We start from the raw sequence: 13149 nt of genomic DNA, 5'->3' as shown, positions 1-13149 counted from the left end.
CAGAAATTGAAACCACTACAAAAAGCAAGATTAAATTCTTAATTATCACCAGTCACCAGTTCAAAAGAGTACACTAAGATAACAGACTACTAATGAAACCAATGTGTACATATGTACAGATTTGCATACAATTTGTATCCCGTGTAATCCAAGTTTATTAAAATGTTTCATTGGTTTATTAACAAAGTGAGCTACACAGCTCAGATAAATATATTGAAAATCTAAATGGACCCATTTAAAGCATTTTCCAGAGAACACATGATCAGTGTGTTAACTTTACATCCATGGTGCTGTAACATGGCTTCTTTCCATAGGGTTGGATCTCCTTAAGAGCAAAATCCTGAAACACACAAAAACCACAGTTATGTTTGTTAAACACTCCAGACAAAATTTAATTACACAAACTTTCACCAAATTTAAAATGCTTACTAATTTCTTTAAAATGCTCTTGAGTCCAGCAGTCTTTACTTGTAATAATAATGCCATTACCTTACTCTGTAGTTTATAATTCTAAGGAATTTTCAACTTGGAACAAAACAGGAATTCATCCAATCCGTTACACTTCTCCTGAGAATTTTAATACTTTTGCAGACAACGTACTGGGCAGATCAATGACAGAGTATCTTTCAGTGATACTGGATTTAAAAGAGTCTATACTTTAACAAGCTTCAAGTTATTTCCCTAAAAAGGATTCTTTCAACAAAGTAAGAATCTCCTGACCCCCAAACTTCTAATGGCAATAGTAAATTAGCAGAAGGAATATACCACTCTTTATTTCACAAATGTTACTTCCAGCAAATGCTAACAGCACATGCAGCTTTCAACACTACTGATATGGCACTGTATTTACAAGTACTCTCACTTAATATTGACATTACACAGCTTAAAGTTACTTGAGCTACTACTCTGAGAGACTGAGTATCTTAGCTTGAGCTATATTTGAGAAGGAGCTACCATCATAAATGCAGTGTAAGTTAGAACAAAAATCTTTCATTTCCTAGGCTTCTTTTTTGCCTTAAACAGCCAGTATAGATATTTTGATTCTTTTTTTAAATCAAGTAAGTTTTTTACATCTATTAGTTGAGTGAGCGCACACACACGCGCACACACACGCACACACACTCTTAATTAGCTTTAAGACATAGGCAGAGTGTGCACAATTAGCAACAGATCTGATAACAGGGTGCCTTGAAGCAACACAGCAATGTATTACTCTGTTTATGGATCAGATGAACAGATAATAGAGCCACAACAGCTGACTTAGCTCATCTGTTCTGACTTTCTTTATAAGGCCCAAAAGTTCCTTCAGTCAATCTCAGTTTGTTCTAGCATGTCATTGAGAAAAGCCTTTAATCTTGGTTTACAGATTTCAGTGATGAAGAACATACAACAGCTCTTGGTAAACTGTTCCAAAGGTTAATGACCTTTGGAGTTAAACAAATGGCTGTTTATTTCTGCTCTGAATGTGTCCAGTTTAAAGTTCCATCCATTTAAATTATTTCTGTGTTTGCAAGTCATTTTCTATCCAATTCCTATTGCTTGTGTGGACAAGCACAGACTTTGCTCAGGTCAGCCTTTAACCTCTTCCTAATAGGAAAAGATTAAGATCTTTAAAGCACTCACTAGAGGACACATTTTACAAACTTTCAATCATTTTTTCTGCTTTTCTTCAAAACTTCTAATTAATCCTCAATACTTTTTCCAGTTATGCTTGTTACCTCATGTGACATAGCAATTAGACCTATGCCAAGCACAACAATCTCATGTGAGCCTTGGTTTACACATGCAAGAATTGTATTAACTCTTTTGCTCACATCATTACATTGGGAGTTCCCATTCAGCTGATTCACCAGTCAAGTCTTTCATAAATAGCATGCCTTCCAGGATGTGAGAGGTGAGGAGGGAGTAAGGAGAGGTACTACTATTTTATTTGTTCGAAATATTTTGATTTTTCTCCTTCACTCTTTACAATTCCCCACTCTGGGTGTAATTCTTATCATAAGAAACATTATAGTTTCTTCTAGATAATTATCATTTGACCTTTGTAATACATTTGAGCATAAGTGAGCTAATTCCCTGTGTTGTAAGCTCAGCCTGACTATAGGACTCAAGATAGTGTCATGCTTCCAGTATCAGGGCTATCACCCTCTTCCACAGCTCTTTGTGAAACAGTTAACATGAGGGCTTGTGAGAAAGGGTCTTCTGTAAGGTATCCTTTCCAAGACTTCTATTTTTCTTAAAAGCCTTTCTGATGAATTTATCAAAAAAGTATTTGAACAAAGGCAAAGAGATGTGATAAAAGCTGCCCAATTACTTTTTACCATAGCTATGAAGTTTATCCTTACTATGTTTACTCACACTACATTGACTTAATTGTTATACAACTTCCTCTAATTACTGTTTCAGGTGACCTGATATGTTGCATGAAAAACTATGCACCTCAGCTCTCCTTCAGATAAGGGAAGCTAAAGTTGAAAATAAGTTACTACAAGCTCCAGTTTTCAAAAGACAGTGTTACAGCCACTAAGTAAAAGGCTTTATGCACTTGATATCTAATGAGTAATAGAATCCCAGTGCTTTAGTCATTACACCCTGAAATAAAATTCTTCAGAAAAAAAAAGTTCTCACCATTATGGGCAATAACTCTGTATTTCCTGTCCAAGCAGAGGTCTATCTGCCTTTGTCTGACAATTTTCAGTGCATCTGGAGGCAATCCCTTGGGATCCCGGGAGAACACAAAGGAGTAGCTGTCAGCACAAGTGCCATCTGCATTTAGCTGGCGGCAGGAGTAATGAAGAGCATATGTATCATAATCTGTGTCCACTACCCAGTGATCATCATCTGGAAAAAAACATAGCAAAGAAAAAAAGTGTTAGAGATACCAGTGAAATCCAGTAAATCAGAAAGGATTGCTGCCATAAGTCTATTAAAGAAAATGCTAAGATGAAGATCAGTACAAGTTATAGCAGATTAGCTTTTCATTTATTCCTGTGTCCAGTATTTAATTCCATGTTTATTTTTTAAAAGAAATTAAAGATAGACATGCTTGGCCTGCTCAAAGTGACTCAAACCCATAAATATTTTCTTACCAGGGATGTTACTTAGACTGCATTTTTAAGGGAAAAGATAATCATGCAGTTTGCTTGTGTATTAGAAGTATTTGCTACAAGTTCTGCCATAAACCCTCTTCTTAAAACACTGTTACAACTTCAGATAATTCTAAACAATTAGCTATGTAACATGACAAAAACCTGGTCACACTAGACACTCCATTCTAACAGAAGTGAGGCTGTTTCAGTATTTGCAGTAAAACCTGACATATCTGCACCTTCCTCTCCTTGAGCCAAAGATTCCCCCTTGCAGTACATCTGCACTGGTGAAGGCAACACTCTGTTGTCTTCCCCTTCTCTCCTGTGGGGGGACACCAGACCTTTTAGAAAGGCAGAGTTTGGGGTCAGCCAGCAACCTGAAGAGCCCATGACTCAGCAGCATATTCTGGGGAGACCTGGGAACTGTTTAAGACAAATTGATATCCAAACCATGCTTTGTAACTGTGTCTTGGGATGGAATGGAGCTCCTATCAGTTCCAAATTCTAGCTGCTTCTCTTGGAAACAATCCAAGGAAATGTCTTGAGCTACAAAGTGTCTGAATCTCAAATTGGCTCTGATTTTGGAACTGATTTTGTATAGGGTGGAGAGATGACATAAAAGTACAAATATATACATATGATCCCATTTGTCTCTTTAACAGAGAAATCTCTATATTTGCAGACACAAGACCAAACAAAATAACATTTTATAAACCCTCTTCCCTGGTTTTCCAGCTCTGACATCAGGCTGCAGAGAGATGTCAGCATCTGGTAACTGAGTTCTGAACTAAAACAAGTCTTAAAATACTTCATCTGCTTTTCATTTCTTTTCAAACAGTAGCCTTCAATTATATTGTTGGGTAAAAAACAAATGAAATACAAAGATATACAAAGGCCAGGTCTTTTCTTGTTTAAAGAAAGCCAACCAGCTGTCCCATATAAAAAGTAATGATTACCTTGTTCACATTAAGCTTTGCAGTATGATAGTTATTATGTCTTTTAAGTGCATTTAAGAAATTCAACAGAACTTTTTCTTTTCCCAGCATGGACACACAGCATAACTAGTCTTCCAAGTAGTTCTGCATCCTCTATAGTTAAGTACTCACTTCCTTTCTGCAGAAAAGAGGCGACGCCCCAGTACTTCATCTTGAACTTGGCAGGATCCTCTGTGTCAGTGAAAGAGCCGATCATGTCAGCACAGACATCCCAGTTACTGTAGCCAAAGACAATATTACATTCCAATGTAAGAGCACAGCTTCAGTGACTTGCACAGGGAAGCAGGTAGGATAGCAGCTTAGCAAAATGGAACAAGTGGCAAACAGCTTACTTGAAGAGTCTGACTCTGCCCTTTGCAGTGGCAGTCATTTGTCCATTCTCATCTACGCTGAACTGGGCTACCACATTGTCCTGCAGAAACAGCCCCTCAGGATCTTTTTTTGCCATGGCATACCAGGTGCCACTGTACTGCAAGGAAATAAGAAAGGCTGCATGTAGACTTAGAACAATGGAAACATTACAAGCAGACAGTACAGAATAGGGGAGGTGACAGAGGGAAGAGCATGCAGATCTTTGACATCATGCCTCAAAGGTGTATCTAAGAAGCAAATCCATCTGTTTCAACAGCATGAACCCATCAATACATGCTAGTGCAATCATAATTTGTTGAAATACTGATTTTTTTTGGGTAAACTTACCTGTATCTGCAGCTGTCTAGTATAAGGAATATATAACAAAGTATATAACAAAGTATAACAAAATTTAGTGGGAAAAGAAATAACAACTAGAAGATCTTGTCAGATCTATGTACATTTTTTTTCCCTTGCAATGGTGTCTGAAAACACCAGAGTATTAATTTTTCACAGAAACAGCCAAGTCAATACAGTCCTTCTGCTTATACCCTACAGTTTGAGACCAGTCTGCTAAAACTCAGTTTCTGCAGTATTCCTTTATCAGGTGCACCAGGATTCAGCATCTGTGGAGGTGTGCACATCACAAACTTTAGCTGTTTTTCAGTGTCACAGTCTGTGACTTCAAAATGTGACCACACTGGTGCTACTGAATGCCAAATTTTGTAGCCTGGAAAGAGCTATGCAAGACATCACAGATCCAGGAGAATAAAGAGATTTACCCTGGTCTTGTCGAAGTTCTCCTTGACTTTGAAGCTGCTTACTCGGCAGTCCCGCTCTGCAGTGCTGCTGCCCACCAAGGCCAGTGACAGCAGCAGCAGCAGCCAGGGCAGAGCTCTCTGTGTGTGGGCCATTCTGTCCCTGCAGCAAACAGAGAATAGCATCAGAAACAAGCTCTGTCACACAAGCGAAGGGAGGAAGGCTGCCCTGGTAGGTCACCAGGGTGTCACGCAGCTTTCCCTGATGCATGTGCAGGCAAGGCCCCTGCTCATCCCCAGCCCATAGCAGCAGGGTCCCTTACAGACAGTGCCGGTCCCTGGAGCCTCTTGGGAGCCCGAGTGTTGATGGTGGTGGCAGTGCCCAGGCAGGGAATGCTTTATGTACTCCCGGGGCTTTCGCAACCCGCGGAGCCGCAGGGCCGGCACTGGGGAGGGCAGCGGGAGGCGGGCTGGTGGATGCTGCGGGCTGGGGCCCCTTCATTACAGCCTCTTGCGTAACACCCGTGGGCTCAGGTGGTCTTTGACCCTGCTCTGCAGCCACGCCGGCGCTAGGAACAAATGCCTCTCTTTGCTTTTCCCAACCCCAAAGCAGAGCTCACACCTGGGGGAAGGTGTGAGCCCACATGTGTGGGGAGAACAAATGGAATGAGAGGCATCCCACCTTTGCATGGGGGAGAGTGAACTGCCTCCACCTCCCCTGTGATTTTACACACTGCAGTCCAAAATCCATCTTACCCAATATGCTGGACCCAGTTACAAGGTGCAGGTTTGTTTCCTCCACCTCCTCCTCAAAGTCCTTCCCTCTTTTACCCTGATAAACAGTGGCAAACATAATGCTTGCAAGTTTCTGCTCCTGTTTCTGAAAGCCTGGTTATGCCAAAACCTCTTCAGGTCCTCATGACTGGCTCCCTCTTGCTTCCAAAAGGCTCTCGCGGCGAAATCATCTCCTGAGCAGCTCCCAGCAACAGGAACAGGGGCCCTGCAGATCCTCAGGATGGTGAAAGAGCCTTTTTATGTAGTACCAGAACTTAAGTGTGGCCTGCAAATATCCAAGTGCATGTACACACCACCTCTGGCCATTTTGACATGTGATTAACTTTAAATCAGATATTCCATAACTTCTGTTCTGTTTTTGGCAAACTGTTTTCAGTTATATAAACCATTAATTTCTCCTGTCCAGGCAAGTTTTGCTGCCTCTCAGTCAATATTTGTCCTCTAGTTTCAACATCTTTAGGAAGCATTAGAGAAAATCTGTTAATTATTTTCTAGGCATGTAACCAGAGCAGGATAGGAATGATTGTTACCAAGAGAACTAATTCACCTACCTTTTCACCTCCCATTTTTTTAAAGAATAAAGGCAGAATCCTGTTATTTAAAAGGCTGGTATTCATTACTTTAAAAATCAAGCAAAGATATAATTTTAATATGAAGATACAAATGTAGTATAAAAATACCTCAATAGTAGCCGATGTACAGCTTTAACCAATTTATTCAGCATAGTCTTTCCCAGAAGTTTACTTAATATTCCTTTCATACATTCATAAAAATATTAGACTTCTTACTGTTGCTGTCCTGTAAAATCTCTTCTCATATATAATGCAAACAATCTGATTAATTTATCTTCCTTTTCTGCTTTATGTTGGAGGCTTTTTGCACACTGAATATGTTTTGTTCACTTTCTTAAACATCTATTGCTCAGGGCTCTTCCATGTCTGCCTTTGATTTCCTGGAAAACATCAGCCACTAAAAATTCCACTAAATTTAATATTAAGCTTCTATTCATAGTAAAGAACATATTTAAGCCAAGGAATTAGAAGGGTGTATATTAATTGTCCTGAAACTTTCAGTGGTAGCTTTGCAATAAGTCAACATTTCAATTTTTGAGCTGAGATTTTCAAATTTGCTAATTCCTACAAAGACTGAAGAGAAAAAGTAAACTATTCTTCTGGTGACTTTCAGAATCTTGCTCTAGTCTGGCAATGGTGATACCAGTGATAAATATACATTTTTATAAAACCTTTACAAGACACTCACTGGTCTTGATATATGAATTCATCATATGAACAAGACCAAAATCAACATGGATTTTCTTTGTTCACTGTCTCACATGATTGATAGCAATAAGATGGATTATAGCTTAATTCATAAGTTTTGAATCAATTACTTTATTTAATACCAAAGAAAACAATTATTTCTTTATTCTCTGACAATTTGTGAAATATTATCATTCTTCTTAAGTTTGTTCTGTTCAAAAATCTGCATACTGCTTTATATTACCAGAGAGGTTCTTGCAGGATCAAATCTATTCCTATCAAGTTTTTCAATAGCATAATTGTCTATGAAGTTTTCAAAGGAGTCCACAGTCACTCACGCACATATATCAAAATCTGCTGAGATTTGACCACCTCTGAAAAGCTAGGTCAGTGTTCCTTTTATACATACTGCTGTTGTCAGAAGATTTACAGACAGGAAATTAAACCACATGGCAATTAAATAAAAGTTTATTTCTGTTAATAAGTTTTAATAAGATCAGTTCTAAAAGTGTGCAAGGGATTTTCCAGTCTCCTAAATTAATCTGATGCAATAAATCTGAATAAGAAACATATAATTTTGTATAAGCCATGGCACAGCATTTCTTTAATTGTGTACCTCTACTGATCTCTGCAATATTCGGCAACTTATATCTGGTTGAGGTGCCTGACACATTTAGTAATTATAACTTCCACTTATTCAGGAGCTTGAGTTTGGGATCTCTACAAACTCTAGACAATGTCCAAGGAAAATCTTCTTTTGATGTGTTATCATTGGGAATGTGGGGCAGTGCAGCTCCAGTGAAATCACACCAGTACTTCCCAGTCAGATTTCGACAAGGGCAGAAGAGAAGCTGGGAAGTCAGAATGCCATGGAGACCACACGGGGAGCTGGGCTCGCTGCCTCCCCTGCTCTAGCTGTCCCTCCCATACTGCCTGCTGCAGACACAGCTTACATTGGTGAAGTCCTTCCAGGGTTACACATGAAGCACTTCCTTGGTCAGTGGGACAGGAATTTTAGGCAAAAATGCTGCTCTGCTGTTGGTTAATTCTAGATCAGGGTGTGCTGGGGGAGGAATGGAAGGTTTCTGGCAGATGAGCAGGGCTATGGCAATTCAAGGGTGAATTCTTCCTCAGTCCTAAGAGATGCCAGCAGAACTGTGTAAACTCATAAACAGTGTAAACTTTGCCTCAGTTAAATATCACTTGGATTGATTGGGCTCTGAGTTTGCCTGAGAAATTATGTCAGTGAGTGATCCTCATTCAAACCTAAATATTCACCTCTTAGATTTGTACTTGTCATGCAAACGGAAAGGAACTTGGGCCAGGATTTTGCATCTGAGAGGACTAAGCATAGATCAAATCACTGATATCCAAGGATTTCTAGGTTCTGGGAAAGCTCAGACAATTATATTTAAGGGAATTATTAAAATTCAATAAATTATTTAAATATTGATAAGTTTCATACATGACTTCTGATATCTGAGGCTGGCAGCATATTATGAATACTACAGAATTTTTTTTAAAGTCACTATGTATTTTTTGGAACTATATTTAATGAAAGGAAAAGAAGGTCTTCTACCTTTGCATTTTGCCAAGAGGACAGAAAAGGGGCTGACTTCTGTCAGTGATTCTGTGACTGGATTATTTTCTACATTAATAGCACGTAAAATTCTGCAATATTCTCAATTAGGTATAGCAAGGAAAAAATATGGAAGGAAATGGCTGGAAAAAACCCCTTTCATTATAGGAATTATTTTATATTTATTTATGACTTTTAATAAAAGGAAATTACTATTTTAACACGGCACCTTTCAAGGTCTACATATTGAAATAACTAAAATTTTATTTTTGTTCACAAGAACTAGTCAAGCTCTTAGGAGAAAGTCAACTCAAAAATTGCTAGTAGGAAATGGAACATCCATTTCCAGCCAGACTACAATAGATTGAAAGACTTTTTGCTGTGTTCTCTTGACTGTTTATTTACAGAATGCCATTCATAAACATGGGTATCCATTAAAGTCTCAGAGGCAGATTTGCAGGCAAATGAATGACCACTGTGTGCACAGAGCAGGGGATGCAAGTGCCCTGTGAAACCAGACTTGTATCTATAACAAATGGCGTGAGCTGCGCCAAGGAGCTCGGTGTACTTTGTAAGGGACAGCAGCGTGCACTGCCACCATCACAACTGCTCCTCTTGGTGGCAGTCTGAGTACAGAGGTCAAGGACAGAAAGGAATGGAAGAGATTGCCCTTTGCTCCATGCCAGCCTGTGTACTACCTGTTCTTGTAACTTAATGACGCGACATTTTGTTTAGGGAGTAAATTTACACTGAAGTCTTTACAAATAGTATTTACTAACAGAACTAATTTAAAATGGTACCTCTATTTTCTTTAACAAGTCTTTTTGAGGACTGTGATTCTGAATTGAAGCTTTTTCTGGACATATCGCTAAAATGGAAGCAATATAAAACAAAGATCTAAAGTTCAGCAACAGGCTGGCCAGGCAGGTGAGAAGAGCTCTAAATTATAAATGATGAAAGACACAGACCTTATGTACTGAGTCCAGCAATAACCACAAAGTTCACAAAGCAATAGGAGAATCTGACAAAAATAGAGGCTGACAAAGCTGAGACTCTTCTGCCCAAAAAGGTTTGGGGGCATCTTAACAACATACATACCTGACAGGAGGGCATGAAGAAGACTGTCAGATCCTTCTCAGCAGTGCTGAAAAACATTGTCAATAGTAAAAACTTGTCAAGTAACCTAAGATCTCCAGAGAGTAAATGGGAGAATGGCTGACATTAAAAGGCTGCTGCCTTTTGCCTTAGTCTGTATACTAAAATTCATGCCAAACTATGAAGAAATTCATACTTTTGGTCAAAGCTGCAGGGCATCTGGCAACCCTTCACACTAGACTGGCCATTTACTTCAGGAAATCTCCCCCAGAGTCTATAATCTCTGTTGATTACTAACTTCATGATCCCCCAGAGCTAATAATTGGTAGTTTTAAGAGAACATAAACATTTGCAGCTCTATGGAAAAAGCAGGTAACTTACAATCTTCAGTGTTTATGTTTTTAAAATTATTTTTGTAAGAAAAGGGATAGACAATTATTCTAAAAGAAACATGAAATTAAGGATGTTTATAAGAGTTCCCAGAGGATACCAAGTCAGTGACACCAAAACATTTTCATGCCAAAACCTGGCTGTGTTAGGATCACACAGTACCTGTTGTAAAAACCAACAGAATCAATTCTCAGAATGTATTCATTTAGAAAAAAACCACAAACAACTCTGAATATTGATTTCTTGGCTTATACATATGAATCTCCAATGTCCAGACAGCAACCAAGAGATTAACCACATCAAAATTCATGCAATTGAAATAAGCATGTTTGATCTGTGTTTTTTCAGAAAATCTTAACTGAATAAACCACATTTACTGCTATAGGATGGGCAGAGACATTCAAATACAAACAGTGAGCTGAACTGGGAAACCTTATAAATGCCTTTGACATTTACGTGCTGCTTGAATCTATTTAAATAACCATGTCTGTCAGTTATCCTTCTTAGGAGTTTCCATGTATCACAAGGGCTCAGGAATGGTCTACTACTAAGAACTACTCCATAAATAGTTCCATTTCTGTAGGTACTATGAACGTCAAAGGCAAATGATATCATATGTATTAAAATCACAAAGCATACATATTTCTGAGAGTCTCTGAAATTAAATTAAGTTTAGATACAATTGTGAATTAGGTTTAATAAAAATAAAATGTTCAATACTGTGGAAAAAAGGAGAGTAAAAGAGATAGAACAGAAAATAAATGTCATATTCCAGCAGAGAAACTTTAAAATTTATTACAAAAATTTTAAAAGAACTTTTGTTGTTTTCTGATATTTCTTTCCGTTTTGTTGCACACTTGACAGCACAAGAGTGCAATTTTAAGAGTGTATCTAAATTAAGGAAAATGCAATAAGAATTTCTTTATGACATAAAAATTATTATGGTACAGCCCAGAGACATCTGGAATATTTTATTACAAAGAAAATGTATCACCTTACAGTAGTACTAAATTATAAAATTATCTTTATTTGTTATCTCAAAGTACAAATAGTGTAGTTTACCCTTTGTAAAAAGAGATGAGCATGAGGAAGATTTGATGAAAGCATGATAAGCATTTTAGGTGATTTGCACATAGAAAAAAATGATAATAAAATTACACTAAATTTGTTCGTTTACAAAAATGTAAACCCCCCACCTCCCAGCCCCCAAAGAAAATGGTATCACTTGGTCAGTCTGCCTGTATTCAGTTGTTCTCCCTCCAGAGACTGACATGCCACTCTGTTTCACTGAATTAATGTGATCACAACATAAAGAATTGATGTCTAAACTGATTTATCATGTGTGATAAAGTTGAATGTGTAAGTCTTACATAGAAGTTAATTTTTAGAATGTTTTAGCTGGGCATGAGACAGATCCTCTATAGGTGCCTTCTCCTTCAAAGAAACTATGTGGAATGTTCCAAAGTCAGTTAAAAATATGACTGAACACATAATGCAAAAAAATGTCACAATTCCTCCACATGATTTCACTGAGGCTCTTCATCATCCTCTTCTTTTAAAGCACAGAATGAAAAGTAATGAGCTAGAAATTAGGAAGATGACAAGCACTAATTTAACTCTATGTAGTTACATATAAAATTATTTTCAAGTCTCTAGTGCTTTTATATGTATTGATCAAATATTGAAACTACTAATATTGAATTTGAGTGAGAATAAATGTGCCTTTCTTCCGCTGTTTTCTTGTAAACTGTGTGTGTGTACAACAGTGAGAACACTGCTGGGTTGCCACAAGTTCCTATCACTGGGTCACCTGTCAAGAAGATGCAGCAGACTCACACACCCACCAGGGAGGGGCCTGTCCCCCAGGCTGCTGGGGGCAGCAGCCCAGTCAGAGAAAGGGAGCCAGGCCAAATTGTGTTTGTAATGTGCTGATTTTCATATACCTTTTAAAATCAGTAGAGTATCTGCAGCCTGGCAAAAAATTAGTTCCATACATAGTGTTTCATATGATGGTCAGAGGGAAAAGTAATGTTAGGCATGATTGAGCATCTATCAGTGACCTGTTCTTCGTGCTCAGGAGTATCTGTGTCAGTTGCCCTTGTTGATTCTTTGAGATCTGGTGATAAATACTAATGTTGACTCACTGTGGCTTCTGGCAGACAGATGATGTACTTTGGCAATACTCTGATCAAATCAAGAATGGCCAAAGGGTGTATGTTTTATTTTCTTACACCAAGAATCTCTCATTGCTTTTGATCTACGTGGTAGCCATAAACAGAAGTAAGATTAATTGTATTGCAGTCCTCCTACTGTGCTGGAATTCAGATCTGTTTCAATGAACACAGATCATTTACTGTCATAGCTGGCACTTAAATTCAGCCTTCTCATGTAGCTTTGGAATGTTTGCTCCTCAAATTCAAGATATTTTCCACCATTCATTTTCCATTCATGTATGTAATATTGAACTTCTAATGGCAGGAGACTTTAAACATGTATAACCATATATCTGTATCTATGTAGATACATGGTTATCTGTGGTATATCTGTGACCAGACTCAAGATTCCCTCTTTGCCTAATGTTTGTCAGTTATTATCCTTTTTGCACTATTTCATAGAACTGACATCTCCAACTTTTTCTGAAGAAATGTAGACCTTGACTGGATATTTATGCTTATAGAATAAAAATTTTACTGTTTCCTCGGTTTGAATTTAATCAGTTTTCTGATTTTATTTTTTATTTTGCCTCTCTCTTTTTGAAGGGAAAAAAAAAGAATAAGCCATATCTGGCTGTGCTAAGTCACATTTTAATTCTTTTATTCCATCTTCACCTAGGTAAAT

At 38.0% G+C, this 13149-nt stretch overlaps 1 protein-coding gene across 1 annotated transcript; it reads right to left on the bottom strand.

Annotated features, from left to right (window-relative positions):
* Positions 1 to 131: 131 nt before the first annotated feature.
* On the bottom strand, positions 132 to 5710 carry RBP4 (retinol binding protein 4). Its single transcript, XM_074544999.1, has 6 exons — positions 5517 to 5710; positions 5218 to 5356; positions 4417 to 4553; positions 4196 to 4302; positions 2629 to 2841; positions 132 to 340 (listed from the first exon to the last, which is right to left on the bottom strand). Exons 1-6 carry the CDS (start codon positions 5693 to 5695, stop codon positions 327 to 329), a joined length of 789 nt encoding a protein of 262 aa, XP_074401100.1. The 5' UTR covers positions 5696 to 5710; the 3' UTR covers positions 132 to 326.
* Between the last annotated feature and the right edge of the window lie 7439 nt (positions 5711 to 13149).

The sequence above is a fragment of the Zonotrichia albicollis genome, chromosome 7 (genome assembly GCF_047830755.1).
Source record: "Zonotrichia albicollis isolate bZonAlb1 chromosome 7, bZonAlb1.hap1, whole genome shotgun sequence".
NCBI classification, from domain to species: Eukaryota; Metazoa; Chordata; class Aves; order Passeriformes; family Passerellidae; genus Zonotrichia; species Zonotrichia albicollis.
This window is presented reverse-complemented; position numbering and strand designations above follow the sequence as displayed.